The 20,894-nt window shown below is 41.1% G+C and overlaps 1 protein-coding gene, 1 long non-coding RNA gene and 1 pseudogene across 3 annotated transcripts; all 3 read left to right on the top strand.

Moving 5' to 3' along the window:
* Positions 1-1,026: 1,026 nt before the first annotated feature.
* On the top strand, positions 1,027-9,972 carry LOC126599264 (loganic acid O-methyltransferase-like). 2 transcript variants are annotated; one of them, XM_050265616.1, is made up of 4 exons: positions 1,027-1,164; positions 1,311-1,523; positions 8,975-9,418; positions 9,507-9,972. In XM_050265616.1, the coding sequence occupies exons 1-4, from the start codon at positions 1,069-1,071 to the stop codon at positions 9,843-9,845; spliced, it is 1,092 nt and encodes a 363-aa protein (XP_050121573.1). In that variant the 5' UTR covers positions 1,027-1,068; the 3' UTR covers positions 9,846-9,972. The 2 variants fall into 2 exon arrangements, with proteins under 2 accessions (XP_050121573.1, XP_050121574.1); XM_050265617.1 differs by lacking the exon at positions 1,311-1,523 and having other exon boundaries at positions 1,054-1,164; positions 8,771-9,418.
* Positions 2,406-18,441, top strand: LOC126599265 (loganic acid O-methyltransferase-like; annotated as a pseudogene).
* LOC126599268 (uncharacterized) lies at positions 12,433-14,131 on the top strand. Its single transcript, XR_007615057.1, has 3 exons — positions 12,433-12,536; positions 13,099-13,162; positions 13,928-14,131. It is a non-coding gene; the product is annotated as an uncharacterized LOC126599268 (long non-coding RNA).
* Positions 18,442-20,894: the final 2,453 nt, after the last annotated feature.

Raw genomic sequence — 20,894 nt, 5'->3', positions numbered from 1 at the left:
CTGCATCATTACAATTGTCTATTAATTTTGCTTTTAATTGTGTTTGTACAATACTTCACTAATTTCGAAACTATCCAGCACCAATACTTTCAAAGGCGCATTGAAAGATTCGTGTTGAGGCCCCCTGTTGAAGCACAAGAGTTTCTTTCCAACCAAGAGACCAATCACAACGCTACATGTGTCAACATCAGAATAAACCTCCTAGAGTCCCACATTGGCTGAGGACGAAAGCGTCCTCAACTATAAAAAGAGACCATTATTAGAACTTATTAATAATGACTATGCTTGAACCTTTGTAGAATGTAAACTCTACATTATAAATGAGACACCTCTACCCTTGTGGACCAATGAGTGGTTTTGTCAAGGCAATCCACCATTTTGGGGGCCGAGAAGACTCACAGAGACATTCCAACTTCTCCTGACCACCATCATATGATTCACCAGCACTATTAATCAAACCTAGAACGTGCTATGTGGAATACGAGCTTGAAATTTGTTCCCAATCAGTGGGCCACCCCATGATTGTTCATATCTTGCTAATCTTTGACCTACCAAAGCTTTCTGCATCATTGGTTTGGAAAAAAGTAGAGACCCTTTACTTTACCAACAATTAATGTAACGTTCCCAAATATACATATATCTTATAATCCAAGAACTATTGGCAGGTATATAACATAGAAAGCCCCGCGCTGGGCAATCTTTTAGTTTCGACAAGGACAAGTTTAGCAGCAGCATTTTGTATATGGGAGTGCAGCCAGCATCTTTGAATGTAAATGTCAGACATATGGAGAAGGACGATCAAAGACGGAAGGAATCAAGCGAATAGCTAGGAAGGGGGCGAAGGAGTGAGACAAGGGAGAAGGACAAACAAAGTCTTTCTCAACAATCAGAAAAGACCACCAGTTTGTATTACATTCCAATGCTTTTCAAGTTTCCTAATTGATTATTTTACATTGTCTTTTGATAGTGTCAGGTAGTAGAGTAGGAACGACCGAAATGCAGATATAAGAATGATGAACCTCATGATACAACACATGACACACAGCAGAGAAACATAGAGAGAGAGAGATGGCTGCAGTCGAGGAAACCAGTAAGTTCTCCGAAGCATATCCAATGAAAGGTGGGGATGGCCCCAACAGCTATGCCAACAACTCAACTTTTCAGGTTTATATGAATTCATTTCAAAATTTATTATTTGGTAATGCGCACTTTTATCGAAGTCCTTGATCTCTTTGTATACGAAATTCAGAACAAACTAAGGAACTATCAGTAACTTGAACAATGATTTTGTATTTCGTATATCCTTGCAGAAAGGATATGTGGATGCTGCCAAGGAACTCTTAAGCAAGGCAGTTGCAGAAAAGCTCAACACAGACGTGTTGTTATCTTCTAACACCTTTTGCATTGCTGATTTGGGTTGCTCTGTCGGGCCAAACACATTTATCGCGGTTGAGAACATACTCAAAGCTGTGGAATTCAAATTTCAGAGCCAAGGGCTGAATTTGCAGATCCCTGAATTTCAAGTCTTCTTTAATGATCATACTCTAAATGATTTTAACAGGCTCTTCAAATCCCTCCCGCAGACCAGGCGATACTATGCTGCGGGCGTGCCTGGTTCTTTCTACACTCGCCTATTTCCTAATGCTTCTATTAATTTTTTTCATTCATCTTTTGCCCTTCAGTGGCTTTCTAGAGTACCAAAACAGGTGGTGGACAAAAACAGTTCAGCATGGAACAAAGGACGAATCCATTACTCAAACTCCACTGATGAAGTGGCAAGGGCTTACGAAGCACAGCATGCTGAGGACATGGAGTGCTTTCTGAATGCCAGGGCACAAGAGATTGCAGACGGAGGAATGATGGTTCTTGTCATTCCAGGCCGGCCCAATACTCTCCCTCATTCTAATTCTTTGGTAAACGTGTCCTTTCAACTTATAGGGTCTTGTCTCATGGACATGGCTAGGAAGGTGAGTAATGGTATTTCTATTTCTCACTTTCCGTTCAATTACATAAGAAATTTTGTTTATGGCTTCCATGTGTTTCTTTGCGCAGGGATTAGTAAGTGAAGAGAAAGTAGATACATTTAACATTCCTGTGTATATCATGACTTCCCAAGAACTGGAAGCTGCTGTAGAAAGAAATGAACATTTTAGTTTAGAGAAGTTGGAAACAATACCTCGCACTCTGGTATCTTCCACTGTCTCTCCAATCCAACTCGTTGTATCTCACATGAGAGCTGGCTCTGTGGGAATGATCAAGCAGCAATTCGGAGAAGAAATCTTAGATGAGCTCTTTGACTTGTATCTCAAGAAACTTGAAGAGCAATCCTCCATCATTGCGTCAGGGACTGAAACTGCAATTACCTTTCTTGCCGTGCTGAAGCGCAAGTAAAATGATGCGAACATGATGTTTCAGTATTCATGAAGATGTTGTTAAATTTCATTTGCTTCATTGTTATGCTAGTTTTCTTTTTATACGACTAAGTGGCATAAAACCACTGTACGAGTCCTAGCTCAAGTGGTTTGGGAAGGACGAGATGGAAATGTCGGATTCCCCTTGTAACCGAAAATTCACCTGCAGAATAGGTTATTATTATAATCTGTTCGAAAACCTTTGGATTCACATGTTAAGCTAGCCTTCCAATTTGTCTTACAGTGCATCATTACAATTGGCTATTAATTTTGCTTTTAATTGTGTTTGTAACATACTTCATTAATTCCAAAATTATCGAGCACTAGTCAATTTTATACATTCAGAGACGCATTGAAGGATTCTTGTTAAGACACCTTTGCCAAAGCACAAGAGTTTTTCTCAAACCAGGAGACCAATCACAACGCGACATGTTTTAGGATCAGAATAAAGCTACTAGAGTCTCAAATTGGCCGCGGACGAAATCGTCCTCAACTATAAAAGGAGACCATTATTAGAACTTACTACAGATGATTATGTTTGAACCTTTGTATAATGTAAACTCGACATTATTAATAAGGACTCATCTACCCTCACGGACCAGTGGGTTGTTTCGTCACGATGATCAATCTTTTCAGGAAGACCCACAAGGGCATTTCAGCTTCTCCTGGCCACCACCGTGTGATTCACCAATATTAGGAATCAAACCCAGAACGTGCCATGTGAAATACAGGCCTCGAATTTGTTCTCAACCATTGGGCAACCCCTGTTCATATCTTGTTAATGTTTGACCTAGCAAAGTTTATTATCCATCATTGGCTTGAAAAAAGTAGAGACCTTTTAATCTACCAACAATTAATGTAACGTTCCCAAATATGCATATATCTTATATTCCAAGAACCATAGGCAGGTATATAACATAGAATGCCCCGCGCCGGGCAATATTTTAGTTTCGACATGGACAAGTTTAGCAGCAGCATTTTGGATATGGGGGTGCAGACAACATCTTTGAATGTAAAAGTCAGACATACGTAGAAGGACGATCAAAGATGGAAGGAATCAAGCGAATAGGAAGGGGGCGAAGGAGAGAGACAAGGGAGAAAGGACAAACAAAGACTTTCTCAACAATCAGAAAAAGACAACCAGTTTGTCTTACTTTCCAATGCTTTTCACGTTTCCTAAATTTTAATTGTTTTACTTTGTCTTTTCATAGCGTCAAGTAGCAGAGTAGGAACGGCCGAAATGCAGATATAAGAATAATGACCCCCAATGATACAATACATGACATACACAACAGAGAAACATAGAGAAAGAGAGAGATGGCTGCAGTCGAGGAAACAAGTAAGTTCTCCGAAGAGTATCCAATGAAAGGTGGAGATTATTAAGGCAGATACTAAAAGAGATCAGCAAGCTGTCAGTTAGCTAAAATTGTTACATTTCAGTTGTGGTTTTTCTGTAATTAGTTATAGGAGCTAAGGGTATTAAGAGTATTAATGCATTAGGTTTCTACCTATATATACTCAAGTGTACTGTGTAATTATTTAAGAAATGTGAATCATTTTTACTGTGATAATTTCTGTTTCTATATGGTATAAAGTTGCCAACCGCCTCACGGCTCTCCCTTACCCACCGCCTCGATCTTCTTCCGCTCTTCGTCTTGATCGATCTCTTGATCGATTTCTTCCAATTTCTCGATCGATCTCTGTCTTCGATCTGTAATTTCTTTTACTTTTCATCCTGGCATCCACCTCTGAATCTTCATCTTCGATGGCGTCACCACCATTACCAAACCCTAATCCCCAAAATTCGTATCTGTCTCTTACGATTCAGAACATCGGCAGTATGGTTCCTATCAAGCTCAAGCGCACCAACTATCTCCCATGGCGTGCCTTGTTTGCTCCTATTCTGCGTCGCTACAAGCTTCTTGGTCTCATTGATGGTACTGAGCCATGTCCGGCTCCTCTTCTCCCTGATCGCTCTATGAATCCAGAGTTTGAGCAGTGGTTTGAGAAAGATCAAAATCTGTTGATCTGGTTGAACTCGACACTCTCTGAAGATCTCATTCCCTTCACGGTTGGAGTGTCTACATCTCGAGAGCTCTGGCAGAAACTTGAACAACGTTTTGGTGGCGTCTCTGATGCGCATGTTCATCAGCTTCGCTCTCGTTTGCACTCTATTCAGAAAGGTCATCAATCGATCTCTGAGTATCTTCAACAAATCAAGGAAATTTCTGATTCTCTCACTGCCGCTGGTGCTCCTATCTCTGATCGAGACCTAATTGCAGCGACACTTCATGGTCTCCCTGATGAATTCGAGTCTTTCATTGACTCAATAATGCTTCGATTGTCTTCTACCTCTCTTGATGAATTACATGGCCTGCTACTTACTAAAGAGTTATCCATAGCTCGTCGCAAACACACTGGTTCTTCTTCTGTTACTGAGCCATTTCAGGTCTTCTCTGCTCAGTCTCAGGCTCCTTTATTGCCTACGCCTGCATATCCTCCACCACTCCAATCTTCTTTCCGTTACAACTCTAATCGTGGGAGACAGAATCGCACCTTCAACAGAGGCAATCGCAATCGCAATACCAATCGTGGCTCCTTTAATGGCAATCCTCGTGGTTCTCAGAATTATCTTCACGGCTCTAAGTCCAATTATTCCGGCTTTTCCTCCTCTTCTGGCACCAAGACTCAATGTCAAATTTGTGGTTCCACTAGCCACGAAGCTATTGACTGCTTTGACAGAATGAATCCTGACATCTTTGGCAGGGTACCACCAGCCAAACTTGCTGCTTTATGTGCTCATTATTCTTCCAAACCCTCTCCATCTTGGCTACTGGACTCTGGAGCTACATCACATATTACCAATGATATTGCTAATCTTTCTGTCTCCTCTCCCTACACTAGTGAAGACAAGGTCTACGTTGGAGATGGTAAAGGTTTGTGCATTAAAAATGTTGGTTCTTCATATTTACATACTCCTCATACTGCCTTCACGTTGAGTAATGTACTACATGTTCCACATATGAAGCACAATTTACTGTCTGCTTATCAATTTCTCAAAGACAATGATTGTTCTATAACTCTTGACCCTGATGGATCTACTGTAAAAGATCGTGCTTCGGGGAAGATGCTTTTGCGGGGCCGAGTTGAAGATGGGTTTTATCCCCTCCACGGTTTCAATACCACTGTCCTTCCTTCACCATCAACTTCACCATCAGCTTTCCTTAGTGTTAAAGCTCCTCTGAAGATTTGGCATCGCAGACTGGGTCATCCATCATCTTCACTGTTTCGCAGAGTTCTCTCCAGAAATAATCTTGCTGTACTCGGCAAAACCACTGTGGATTTCTTCTGCTCAGACTGTGCTCTAGCCAAGAACCATAAACTTCCATTTGGATCTGCAAGTTCTACTACCAGTCACAGTCTTCAACTGCTTCATTGTGATCTTTGGGGTCCTACCAATGTTATCTCACCTAGTGGTTTCAAGTATTACATGTTGTTAGTTGATGACTATAGTCGTTATAGTTGGTTGTTTCCTTTAAAGGCCAAGTCTGATGCCTATTCTACTTTCGTTGTATTCAAACAGTATGTAGAGACCTTACTTGATAATAAAATCAAAATTGTTCGCTCAGATTCTGGAGGTGAATTTACTAGTACTCTATTTCGGTCATTTCTTCGTTCTTATGGTATTGTCCACCAATTAAGTTGTCCTCATACCCCTGAACAGAATGGTTGTGCTGAAAGGAAGCATCGCCATATTGTGGAGACTGCTCGTACTTTACTTGTTGCATCTCATGTTCCTCATATTCATTGGGTGGAAGCATTCTCCACAGCTGTGTATCTTATCAATCGGTTGCCAATTTCTGGACTATCTCAATCTCCTTGGGAAATACTCTTTCACAAACCTCCTGATTACTCCCGATTGAAGGTCTTTGGCTGTCGTTGTTTCCCATGGCTTAAGCCTTATGTTCATTCCAAGTTGGATCCTAAAAGTAAAAGTTGCATTTTTCTGGGGTACAGTTTACAACACAAAGGCTACCGATGTCTTGATCCTCAAACTGGACGGATATATATCTCTCGCCATGTGCAGTTTGATGAATCTGCTTATCCATTTCACACAATCTCTCCACCCGCTGCTGCAATCCAAGACTCTACTTCTTCTTCTTCTATGGATTTACATTTCTCTGTTCCAGTTTCGAGACTCTCATCCACCTCTCCATCTTCCGGATCAATTATTGAAGTATCCCTACCTCATCCTTCTTCTGATCCTCCTGGTGCAGTCTCGCATCCTGCCTCGTCCAGTTCTTCCTCATCGCAAGTACCTCCCAGTAATTTTCATCCCATGGTGACTCGTTCCAAAGCTGGAATATACAAGCCTAAAGTTTTTGCAGCTACCAAGCATCCCCTTCCATTGGATATTGATGTTGTCCCCACTACTTATCTCCAGGCATCTAAACACCTTCATTGGTGCTCGGCTATGCAAGATGAATTTAATGCCTTGCAATCTACAGGCACCTGGACGTTAGTACCTCATTCTCCTACTCACAATGTTGTCGGTTGCAAGTGGGTCTTTCGGGTAAAGAAGAAGTCTGATGGTACTGTTGAAAGATTTAAAGCCCGCTTGGTTGCCAAGGGGTTTCACCAACAAGAAGGCATTGATTTTCAAGAAACCTTTAGTCCTGTGGCTAAACCAGTCACCATTCGTGTCCTTCTATCCCTTGCCGTGCAATTTAATTGGTTTTTGAACCAATTAGATATCAGTAACGCTTTTCTTCATGGGGATTTAAAGGAATCTGTGTACATGCAGCAACCCCCTGGCTTCATTGATCCTAGCAAGCCTAACTATGTCTGTCAATTGCGCAAATCTCTGTATGGCCTCAAACAGGCTCCCCGTGCTTGGTTTGACAAACTTTTTCAAGCGCTCCTTCAATTTGGATTTGTGCAATCTTCTTCTGATGCGTCATTATTTGTTCTTAACGGTCCATCTCCGGTTATTGTTCTTGTTTACGTCGATGAAATCTTAGTCACCGGCCCCAATTCTTCTGCGTGTACTCAGTTCATTCACAAGCTCAGTACTCTTTTTCCAGTTAAGGATCTTGGTCCCGTGCACTATTTTCTGGGATTAGAGGTTCATCGGTCTGCTGAAGGTCTCTTTCTTCACCAAACCAAATACTTACTGGATCTTCTGCGTAAAACTAACATGGATGGTGCTAAGCCTTGCTGCACTCCTCTTGGTTCTACCAAACTTGATCACACGGGTCCTCTTCTTTCCAATCCCACTGAGTACAGGTCTCTTGTTGGTGGTCTGCAATACTTAACATGGACTCGTCCTGACCTCTCGTTTGCAGTCAATCAAATCTGCCAGTTCATGCATGCTCCTCGGGACCAACACTTGCAGGCTGCAAAACGTGTTCTTCGCTATCTCAAAGGTACTATATCTGAAGGCCTTTGGTTCAAAAAGGGTTCTCTCACCCTCACTGCCTTCTCCGATGCAGACTGGGCAGGTTGTCCCTTTGATCGCCGTTCCACCAGTGGTTATTGTGTTTTTTGGGGTTCCAATCTTATCAGTTGGAGTGCCAAGAAACAACCTACTGTTGCCCGCTCCTCTACTGAAGCTGAATACCGCTCTCTAGCTCACACTGCTGCTGAAATTACATGGATCTGTAAAATTTTCCGTGATATTAACTTCTCTCTTTCCCACGTTCCCACTCTCTGGTGTGACAACATTTCTGCCATCTCTCTAGCTTCTAATCCGGTGTTTCATGCCCGGACTAAACATATTGAAATCGACTATCACTACATTCGTGTATTAGTCTTGGCTAAACTTCTCAAAGTTCAGTTTATCTGTAGTCAAGATCAATTGGCTGATATTCACACCAAGTCTTTGTCCACTAGTCGGTTCCGTTATCTTAAATCCAAGCTTCCCCTTGGTTCCATGGTCGATCCCATGCTCAGCTTGCGGGGGAGTATTAAGGCAGATACTAAAAGAGATCAGCAAGCTGTCAGTTAGCTAAAATTGTTACATTTCAGTTGTGGTTTTTCTGTAATTAGTTATAGGAGCTAAGGGTATTAAGAGTATTAATGCATTAGGTTTCTACCTATATATACTCAAGTGTACTGTGTAATTATTTAAGAAATGTGAATCATTTTTACTGTGATAATTTCTGTTTCTATAGAGATGGCCCCAACAGCTATGCCAACAACTCAACTTTTCAGGTTTATATGAATTCATTTCAAAGTCTCTTATTTTGTAGTGCTCACTTTTATCGAAGTCCTTGATCTCTTTGTATACGAAATTCCGGACGAACTAAGGCACAACTGGTAACTCGAACAATGATTTTGTATTTTGTAAATCCTTGCAGAAAGGAGCGGTGGATGGTGCCAAAGAACTTTTAAGCAAGGCAGTTGCAGAAAAGCTCGACTTGTTATCTTCTAACACCTTTTACATTGCTGATTTGGGTTGCTCTGTCGGGCCAAACACATTTATCTCAGTTGAAAACATAATCGAAGCTGTGGAATTCAAGTTTCACAGCCAAGGGCTGAATTCGCAGATCCCTGAATTTCAGGTCTTCTTTAATGATCATACTCTGAATGATTTTAACAGGCTCTTCAAATCCCTCCCGCAGACCAGGCGATACTACGCTGCGGGCGTGCCGGGTTCTTTCTATGGTCGTCTATTTCCTAGTACGTCTATTCATTTTTTTCATTCAACTTTTGCCCTTCATTGGCTTTCTAGAGTACCAAAAGAGGTGGTGGACAAAAACAGTCCAGCATGGAACAAAGGACGAATTCATTACTCAAACTCCCCTGATGAAGTCGTAAGGGCTTACGAAGCTCAACATGCTGAGGACATGGAGTGCTTTCTGAATGCCAGGGCACAAGAGATTGCAGACGGAGGAATCATGGTACTCGTCATTCCAGGCCGGCCCAATACTGTTCCTCATTCTGACTCTCTGGGAAATGTGAGCTTTCAACTTATAGGGTCTTGCCTCATGGACATGGCTAGGAAGGTGAGCAATGGTATTTCTGTTTCTTGTTTTGCGTTTAATTACACAAGAAATTTTATTTATGGCTTCCATGTGTTTTTCCTTTGCGCAGGGAGTAGTAAGTGAAGATAAAGTAGATACATTTAACTTTCCTGTGTATTACATGACTCCCCAAGAACTGGAAGCTGCTGTAGAAAGAAATGAATATTTTAGTTTAAAGAAGTTGGAAACAGTACCTCACGTTCCGATTCCTCCCACTGTCTCTCCAAGCCAACTCTTTGTATCTCTAGCGAGAGCTGCCTTTGAGGAAGTCATCAAGCAGCAATTCGGAGAAGAAATCTTAGATGAGCTCTTTGACTCGTATCTCAAGAAACTTGAAGAGCAACCCTCCATCATTGCGTCAGCGACTGAAACTGCAATCATCTTTCTTGCCGTGCTTAAGCGCATGTAAAATGATGCGAACATGATGTCTCAGTACTCATGAAGATGTTGTCAAATTTCATTTGCTTCATTGTTGTGTTAGTTTTCTTTTTTATACGATTAAGTGGAATAAAACCTCTGTACGAGTCTTAGCTCAAGTGGCTTGGGAAGACGAGATGGAAATGTTGGATTCCCCTTGTAACCGAAAATTCACTGCAGGAGAGAGATACTTTCTAGCCTGCCGAATGTGTTATTATTATAATGTCACATCCCGGCCCGGGGCGAACCACTTCCCGGGCCCGCTCCACTACCATAACACGATATTATCCGCTTTGGGCCCCAACCACACCCTCACGGTTTTGTTTCTGGGAACTCACGAGCAACTTTCCAGTAGGTCATCCATCATGGGAGTGCTCTGGCCACCTTCTCGCTTAACTTCGGAGTTCTGACGAAACCCGAAACCAGTAAGCTCCCAAAAAGCCTCGTGCTAGGTAGAGATGAGAATATACATTTAAGGATCACTCCCCCGGGCGATGTGGGATGTTACAATCCACCCCCCTTAGGGGCCCGACGTTCTCGTCGGCACACTTCCGGCAGGGATTGGCTCTGATACCAAATCGAGCCCCCACCACATCTCGGGCTCGACTCCACCGTAGCACAATATTGTCCGCTTTTGGCCTCGACCACGCCTTCACGATTTTGTTTCTGGGAACTCACATGAGAACTGCCTAGTGGGTCACTCATCCCCCATCCTAGGATTGCTCTCGCTGCTATCTCGCTTAACTTCGGAGTTCCGATGGAACCCGAAGCGAGTGAGCTCCCAAAAAGCCTCGTGCTAGGTAGGGATGGGAATATACATTTAAGGATCACTCCCTTGGGCGATGTGAGATGTTACAATATTTGTCACATCCCGGCTCGGGGCGGACCACATCCCGAGCCCGTTCCACCACCGTAGCATGATATTGTCCGCTTTGGGCCCCGACCACGCCCTCACGGTTTTGTTTTTGGGAACTCACGAGCAACTTCCCAGTGGGTCACCTATCATGGGAGTGCTCTGGCCACCTTCTCGCTTAACTTCAGAGTTCCGACGGAACCCGAAACTAGTGAGTTCTCAAAAGACCTCGTGCTAGGTAGGGATGAGAATATACATTTAAGGATCACTCCATTGGGCGATGTGGGATGTTACATATAATCTGTTTGAAAACCGTAATTCACATGTAATGCATTGTATCATATTAAGCTAGCCTTCCAATTTGTCTCAAACTGCATCATAACAATTGTCTATTAATTTTTCTTTTAATTGTATTTGTACCATACTTTACTAATTTCGAAATTATCCAGCACCAACCAACTTTATACTTTCAGAAAGATATGTGTTGAGGCCCTCTGCCAAGGCACAAGAGTTTCTTTCCAATCAGGAGATCAATCATAACGCTATACGTGTCAACATCAGAAACCTCCTGTCGAGGCACAAGAGTTTCTTTCCAACCAGGAGATCAATCATAATGCTACATGTGTCAACATCAGAAACTTCCTAGAGTCTTATATTGGTCGATGAAAAAGCGCCATCAACTATAAAAGGAGACCATTATTAGAACTTATTAGTAATGACTATGCTTGAACCTTTGTAGAATGTAAACTCTACATTATTAATGCGACACCTCTACCCTCGTGGACCAACGGGTGGTTTTGTCGCGGCAATCCACCTTTTCGGGGGTCAGGAAGACTCACATAGATATTTCAGCCTCTTCTGATCACTATCATGTGATTCACCAATACCATGAATCAAATCCAGAATGTGCTATGTGGAATACGAGCTTAAAATTTGTTTCCAATCAGTGGGCCACCCCATGGTTGTTCATATTTGCTAATCTTTGACCTACCAAAGTTTTCTGCATCATTGGTTTGGAGCAAGTAGAGACCTTTTACTTTACCAACAATTAATGAAACGTTCCCAAATATACATATATCTTATAATCCAAGAACTATAGGCAGGCAGCTGTATAACATAGACAGCCCCGCGCTGGGCAATCTTTTAGTTTCGACAAGGACAAGTTTAGCAGCAGCATTTTGTATATGGGAGTGCAGCCAGCACCTTTGAATGTAGAAGTCAGACATATGGAGAAGGACGATCAAAGACGGAAGGAATCAAGCGAATAGGAAGGGGGCGAAGGAGTGAGACAAGGGAGAAGGACAAATAAAGTGAAACACCCCAACCCCACTTTTTATATTTTAAAAATGGTTTAGTCTTAATTGGTGAGCCAAGGGGGACCCACCCCTGATTTCTGTCCCCAGCCTCCCATCTCTCTCTTCCTTCTTCTTCGTCTCTCTCCCCCGTAACTCTCCCTTAGCTCTCTCCCTCTCAGCTCTCCCGTACCTCTCTCCCTCAACCTCTCGCATCTCTTTCTCTCCCCTGGACTCGCGAGGACCCTAGCATCCCCAGGAGAGACTTGTAGCGAACCAGGGATCCCTGCCCTGCGGCTCGATGGCACGGAGCAAAAAACTCCGGCGAGTTCCTTTCATTTTTCCCTTCGGGTAAGCCTCTAATCTCTCACTCTTGTACCTAGCTTGAAGTTTGGTGGTGATTAGAAGTTCAAACCTTCCTTTTGTACGTAGGTTTTACTTTGGAAACGGTTTGGGTGAGCACACCCACTTTTCCGGCAAACCCGTGCACTCCGAGGGCTTTCCCGGTCACCTCCGATCGAGTTACAGTATTTGGAAGGTATAAATCTCTTCCTCTCTCCTTGTTCTTCACGATCGTACCTAGATCGGAGCTTGAAGCTCCAGTTTTCAGGTGACCGGAGCTGTAGCAGCTCCGGCCTTCTCTCTCGGCAAGCCAAGGCCAACTGGCCTTTCCCATTTCCTTTCCCGCGGGCCTCTAGCCCGTTTTGCCTTAGCCCAGTACCCTAACCCATTCAGTTTTTATTTTTAGTTATTTAGTTTTAAAACCCAAAGGGCTCGGGCCGTGGTTTGAATGGCCTTGGGCCGGTTTTAAATCAAGGGCTAAAAGCCCTGTTTTCTGTCAGTGAGGCCTTAAGGCCTTGTGCCTGTGGGTGTGTGTTAGGCATGCCGTGCATGTGTGTGTGTGTGTTATTAAATATATATTTGGGCTTAAGCCCAAACCCCGTTTTTCTCACCCTAAAACCATTTTAACCCAAAACCCTAGGTTCCTAAAAATCCTTTAAAAGCCTAAACCCATCCAATCCCAAATCCCCTATCTTATTTAATTCAAACCCAATATTTTAGAAAATCCTTTTATTTATTAATTATATTTTTGTGCTTAGGTAAAGTTGCTAGTGGAGAAATTCTATATCCTTATTCGCGCGACTCTTCTGCTAAGGAATATTTGTGAGTGGACCTCTTCTAAAATTGCATGATTTGATAATTTAATTGCATAAATGATTAGCATGCCTACGAATTTTGTGAATTGATTTATATCAATCCTGTTTACTGAATTTATTGATTTCGTCTCGTGTTTTGGTGAGGAAATAATTGTTAGCTTATATTGAGCTATATTTTAATATATATCATATTTTCTATAAAAATCATGAACTGGTAGACTATCTGATAGATGAGGATAGGATACTAGAACATGTTTTGAACCCCTCTTTATAGTATAGACGATGATCGGTAACCTATGCTATGAAGTGGTTATTTAAGAAAGACGTAAATATTTGTGCGTACCTAGTAGACACTATGCCGCCTGGGGCGAGGATCTGGTGTTGGCATGTGGGCCAGGAGAAATAATCCCTGGCGAAAGGCTGAGGGACACGGAGACAGGCATTGGGCCGGGAGGGAGTTATCTCTGGCTACGGGCACAGAGACTGAGGTGCAGGCATTGGGCCGGGAGTTATATTTATTCAGTGATCTTTCTAGCAGCACATCGCGTTTACGAGATGATTTATGATACGTTTGTTGTTTTGATTTCTGCGATGATATTCCGCTATATATGAGTTTTGAGACATTTGGCATGCTAGGATTTTTTATTAAATCCATCACTTATTATGCTAGTAGTTTTCATTATTAAAACTTTGGGGGTTAGTATCTTGATAACTGTTTTATTATTATATATATAACTTGGTCCACTCACCTTTGTTTTGCGCCCCCATTCAGGACTTAGAATCAAGGCATCTAATCCCGACGTCAAGGCATTTCCGCAGCAGCATCTTCGGATCCTCTCGATGTAGGACTCACTCCTTTATTCATTAAATTTTATCCTAATTCTTCGTAGTGATTAGGTTTAGTTGTATGCTCTGAGCACGTTCCTAAACTGTTAACTCATTGTATTTCAAATTTCTAACTCATATTTATTTCTTATTCTTAGCTTTTGTATCAATTAATGGCTTTCGTCACCCTCGGGTGTCGGCCAGCACATGTCTATCCTGGTATTCGGGGAATATCAGGGTCGGGGCGTGTCACAAAGTCTTTCTTAACAATCAGAAAAAGACCACCAGTTTGTCTTACATTCCAATGCTTTTCAAGTTTCCTAATTAATTGTTTTACATTGTCTTTTGATAGTGTCAGGTAGTAGAGTAGGAACGACAATGCAGATATAAGAATGATGAACCTCATGATACAACACATGATACACACAGCAGAGCAACATAGAGAAGGAGAGAGATTGTTATGGAGGAAGATTGACAACCAAAGACTCTTAAATGAGAATAACTGGGTTCCTTATGGAAAAGTTTTTCAAAATGTGTTTTTCCTTGAAGGATTGTAGTTGGTGTTCAATTAATCAAGTAAGCCGCTGTAAGTATGGCATCCCCCCAAAAGGTTTTGGCAAATTGGCTTGGAAAAGAAGGGCCCTGGCCATGTTGAGCAAGTGGCGATGTTTGCGTTCAGCAACACCATTTTGTTGTGGTGTGTTGACGCATCTAGTTTGGTGGATAATGCCTTGAGAAGAATAAAACTGGGGAATCTTAAACTCCGGACCGTTGTCACTCCTAAAGACATTAACATTTTTACCAAACTGAGTTGCAGCCAAATGAATAAAATGGGTGAGGAGAGTGTGTGCTTCAGACTTGTGTTTCATCAAATACACCCAAGTGCTTCGAGAATGGTCATAAAAAATTGTTAGGAAATATTATGCACCAGAAAAAGTTGGAACATGATAACCTCCCCAAATATCAATGTGAATTAAATCAAAGCAAGATGCACTACGAGTAGTACTTAATGGAAACGGTTGTCTAGTAAGTTTGGCTAAAGGACAAACAAAACAAGAGCTTGAATCACAAGCTTTATTTGCAAGAAATGAAAATAATGAAGATGCTTTATTTGAAGGATGCCCAAGTCGTTCGTGCCATAAACTGTCCGAGTTGGTGTGTACCACATTGCATGTTCCTTTCTTTGGTAGATTGAGTCGGTAGAGTCCCTCCTTCTCAGTTCCTGTCCCAATCATCTTCCCTAATTGTAGGACCTGTATGACACAAATTTGTCTTAGAAATATGGTAATATGGAAAAAGTCGAATGCTAGTTTGCTCACAAAAATCAAGTTAAGGTAAAACAAGGGTACACATAGAACGTTATGAAAAACAAAATGTGGAGAGAAGGCAATGGTGCCAACATGAGTAACACGTGTTGTGGTACCGTCGAGAAGTTTGACCCAACGATTAGAGACTATCTTAAATGAGGTAAGCAAGCTGGGATTACAAGCAATATGATCGCTTGCACCACTATCTAATATCCATATTGGCTATTTACTATTTTGTGCACCTGAACAAAGTTTACCTGAAAGCTCTTTATAATTGGGAATGTTATCGACCAAATTGGCTGAAGCAGCCTTCGTTTTGGTTAGGAGCTGATTGAGAAGTTGATGACACTCTTCTGGTGAAAAAGGGAACTCACTCACAGCTTCCTTTTGATCATCTTGAGGAGCTACATGATTTGCTTTTGATCTTGCTTGGCCACTTTCAGTAGCATTTTTCCTTCTTCGACAGTAGTCATATCTATGTCCCTTCCCATTGCAATATGTGCATTTGAGATGAGCTCTGCAGTTCTTTGTGTTGTGGTTGGTCATGTTGCATTTTTCACAGAATTTTGCTTCTCCTTCTTTAGACTTGAAATCACGAGTCACTTTCTTTACTACAGAAGCAGAAGATTCTTATGGTGTCGTGGACTTGCCAACAGTAGTTTATGCCTGCTTCTCTTGGCGTAGTACCATCGCATAGGCTTTGTTCAGGTTCGGAAGTGGATCTAACCCTATGATGTTGCTGCGGGTCTGTGCAAAATTCTCATTAAGTCCCATAAGGAATTTCATGGTCTTTTGCGTCTCCATAAACTTCTTAACTTCAGCTGCTGCTTCACAGGTACAAGTAGGAAAAGAACAGAGAGCATCATTTTCATCCCATAGGCTTTTGAGTTTTGTGAAGAAGGAAGTGACTGAGTTTGTACCCTGCTCACATTCATGTCTGGCGTTCTCTATATGGAACAACGAAACCGTATTAGTGTGAGAGAATCTCTCTTGCAACTCTAACCACATACCTCTAGCATCCTGGCAATGGATAACACTGCTCGAGATGTCTTTTGACATGTCTCCTAGCAACCAGGTTTTGACAAGGACGTTGCATCAGTCCCATTGCAGTTGTTCATCAGGATTGTGAGTCGGCCTTTTTAGGGTTCCATCAATAAAACCCTTCTTGTTTTTGATGGTGAGCGCCATGTTCATTGACTGCACCCACATTGTATAATTGTCTTCCATTAGTGGTTGTGAAACAAGGACCGCACCTGGTTGGTCCGAGTGATGGAGGAAAAGAGGATGATTAGAATTCTCCCATAATTCTGAGGTCTTGGAAGAGTTCGAGCCCTTTCCGGGTTCAATGAGTCTCTGCTCTTCGTCACCAGTCATGAGGTATTCGTTTGTATGAATTTCTAGGTTCTCAAGAGCAATGGCTTTGATACCAAATAGAAATTTGTAATGAGAATAATTTATGTGTATTGCATTGTGCAAAGTCTTACAGCATATATACAGTTTACATATGATACGATCCACTATTCTAGGTAAGTTGTTTTAATGACAGCAATTACAGGATGTAATCATATCAGTTATGATTCTTTCCTTCAATATCTTTTGATAGTGTCAGGTGGTAGAGTAGGAACGACAATGCAGATATAAGAATGATGAACCTCATGATACGACACATGATACACACAGCAGAGCAACATAGAGGAGAGAGATGGCTGCAGTAAAGGAAACCAGTAAGTTCTCCGAAACGTATCCAATGAAAGGTGGAGATGGCCCCAACAGCTATGCCAACAACTCAACTTTGCAGGTTTATATGAATTCATTTCAAAATTTATTATTTTGTGATGCGCACTTTTATCGAAGTCCTTGATCTCTTTGTATACGAAATTCAGAACAAACTAAGGAACAATCAGTAACTTGAACAATGATTTTGTATTTCGTATATCCTTGCAGAAAGGATATGTGGATGCTGCTAAGGAACGTTTAAGTAAGGCAGTTGCAGAAAAGCTCGACGTAGACGTGTTGTTATCTTCTAATACCTTTTGCATTGCTGATTTGGGTTGCTCTGTCGGGCCAAACACATTTATCGCGGTTGAGAACATACTTGAAGCTGTGGAATTCAAGTTTCAGAGCCAAGGGCTGAATTCGCAGATCCCTGAATTTCAAGTCTTCTTTAATGATCATACTCTAAATGATTTTAACAGGCTCTTCAAATCCCTCCCGCAGACCAAGAGATACTATGCTGCGGGCGTGCCTGGTTCTTTCTATGGTCGCCTATTTCCTAATGCTTCCATTCATTTTTTTCATTCAGCTTTTGCCCTTCAGTGGCTTTCTAGAGTACCAAAACAGGTAGTAGACAAAAACAGTTCAGCATGGAACAAAGGACGAATCCATTACTCAAACTCCACTGATGAAGTGGTAAGGGCTTACGAAGCACAACATGCTGAGGACATGGAGTGCTTTCTGAATGCCAGGGCACAAGAGATTACAGACGGAGGAATGATGGTTCTCGTCATTCCAGGCCGGCCCAATACTCTCCCTCATTCTGACTCTTTGGTAAACGTGTGCTATCAACTTATAGGGTCTTGCCTCATGGACATGGCTAGGAAGGTGAGTAATGGTATTTCTATTTCTGACTTTCCGTTCAATTACACAAGAAATTTTGTTTATGGCTTCCATGTGTTTCCTTGCGCAGGGATTAGTAAGTGAAGAGAAAGTAGATACATTTAACATTCCTGTGTATACCATGACTTCCCAAGAACTGGAAGCTGCTGTAGAAACAAATGAATATTTTAGTTTAAAGAAGTTGGAAACAGTACCTCACACTCCGATTCCTCCCACTGTCTCTCCAATCCAACTTGTATCTCACTCACGCGAGAGCTGCCTTTGAGGAAGTCATCAAGCAGCAATTCGGAAAAGAAATCTTAGATGAGCTCTTTGACTCGTATCTCAAGAAACTTGAAGAGCAACCCTCCATCATTGCGTCAGGGACTGAAACTGCAATTATCTTTCTAGCCGTTCTTAAGCGCAAGTAAAATGATACGAACATGATGTTTGAGTCAGTTCTAAAAATCTCCTCCTAACACCGTCTAGGGTCTCGTTTAGACGTTAAACGGTTGGTTATTGCCCCGCTAAGCGTTTGAAAATTTAGAAATGACGCCTAAACCTGTTGAGGCGCCTGTCTAGACCACCTAGGCATCCGTCTAGCCAAACCCTCATAGGTTGCGACTAACTTACACAGAAAATAGATAACTTTCATTGTGCATTATTTTTTTAATAAATTGTAAGAGAGTTGTTGAATAATTAAATGAACACAAATTATATGCTTGTTCTCCATGTTTTCATTATATTTCAATACTTCATAATATATATATCATTCTATTTTGTAATTTATGATGTAATTATATATATTTTAAGTATAAACAGACACTTATTTACATGAAATATAATAGATTTACTTAAATCTGTCTAGTCCGTCAGGCGCCCGCCTAGCTGCCTAGTCGTTGTCTAGAGTCCAACTCATCATCAGACTAACGTCTAACGTCTTTTAGAATATTGATTTCTATACTTCTGAAGATGTTAAATTGCATTAAACCTCCGTACGAGTCTCTAGTGGCTTGGGAAGGACGCGATGGAAATGTCGGATTCCCTTTATCACAAAAAATTCGCTGCAGGAGAGAGATACTCTCTAGCCCGCAGAATATGTTATTATTAAAATCAGTTTGAAAACTTTTGGATTCACATCTAATGCATTGGGTTATATTAAGCTGCCTTCCAATTTGTCTTGCACTGCATCATTACAATTGACTATTAATTTTGCTTTTAATTGTGTTTGTACCATAGTTTACTGATTCCAAAATTATCAAGCACTAGTCAATTTTATACCTTCAGAGACGTATTGAAGGTGTAGGATTTATCATAGGATATTCCAACCGCATGAGGATGTTGAACCTCCTAATTATCTATGTGATAATTAGATGAAAATCTAGAGATATTCAAATTGAAATATGCTCGGGATTTCCATGGGCGTTTCAATCATTGTACTCCCTTCCCAAGCACTATATAAGGAGATTTTGGGGAAGAGAGAAATGTAAGCAAGAAACAAAAGTTTTTTCATAGTTCAAAAATTCTAGTTATGACACACCCCAATCCCGGTGTCATTCGGACATCAGGATGGACACGTGCTGACCAACACATGTGAGTGACGAAAGCCATCATAACATGCGTATGCTAAGAACATGTAAGACATGCTTGCAATTTATGCCGAATAGAACAAACTTAAATAAAAATACATAACTTTAAATGTTAAAAAAATGAGAATGCATAAATAATGTTCATAGCATGCCACCAAACAAGATTACCAGTGGAAGGAAATACTGTGAAAAGATACAATTACAAGGAAAGAGATCTTACACAGAGAGGAGGACTCGAAGCTACTGATATGAGAATACCTCAACGTTAGAATTGTACTTCTTGTTTCTAAATCCTGAAGGGGACGCAAAGCAAAAGGTGAGTGGACCAGAGTTTATAATAATAATAATAAGCAAAACCATTTTTCTTTATAAACATACTACCCCCAGTTTTTGAAATACAATATAATACTATTTAGTAAGTTTTTCTGAAAACTCTAGCATGCCACAAAAACGTTCATAATTCGAATCATCGTGTATTTAAATAGTGGTATCGTAATCGCCCAAAGGCAAATCAGTAAAATGCTCGTAAATCATAAAATAGTGTACTTAAATAATGGTATCATAGTCGCCCGAAGATAAATCCATCACTCGAGGGTGAAGCTTTACGTCACTGTCCAGTACAACGCATTGCTTTTTTATTTCATCGCCAGAAAATAACCATTTGGTAGAAAAATCCAAAATTTTGATACGAATGAGATAAGGGACTCACGAACGTCCTCCAATTTGAACCACTTCAAAATTCGTCCGTTTGATCACGTTTTGCTCCAAAGGAAGTTGAATGTCTTATATTGAAATTATAAAAATCAAAATTCTACCAAAATAGTTACTAAAACAAACTAAAAATAGGGTAAAATATATAATATGAAATTGACGCATCAGTTATGCTAGTTTTCTTTTTTATATGACTAAAGGGCATAAAACCGCTATAATATGCCCTCAAGTTTTAGTCCAGGTGGCTTGGGAAGGACTAGATGAAAATGTCAGATTTCCCTTGTAACCGAAAAATCGCTGCAGGAGAGAGATACTCTCTAGCCAGAAAAAATGTTATTACTAAAATCTGTTTGAAAACCTTTGGATTCACATATAATTGCATCGTATTATATTAAGCTAGCCATCCAATTTGTCTTACTGCATCATTACCATTGGCTTTCAATTTTGCTTTTAATTGATTTGTTTTTGTATTTTCATTATCTCTATATATGCCCCTCATGATACAATAAAAAGACATACAATCCCTCACTCCCGAAGAGAGAAACGGAGAGAGATGGCTGCAGCTGAGGAGGAGACCAGTAACTTCTCTGAACCCGAAGCATAGCCGATGAGCGGTGGAGATGGCCCCAACAGCTATGATAACAACTCAACTTTGCAGGTAATAAGGATTCAATTTCTTGTTCTTCTTAAACATCCAATTGCGAAAATCGTT

The sequence above is a fragment of the Malus sylvestris genome, chromosome 14 (assembly GCF_916048215.2).
Source record: "Malus sylvestris chromosome 14, drMalSylv7.2, whole genome shotgun sequence".
Classification (NCBI taxonomy): Eukaryota; Viridiplantae; Streptophyta; class Magnoliopsida; order Rosales; family Rosaceae; genus Malus; species Malus sylvestris.
Note: the sequence above shows the minus strand (reverse complement) of the source record. Positions and strands in the feature narration are given on the sequence as shown.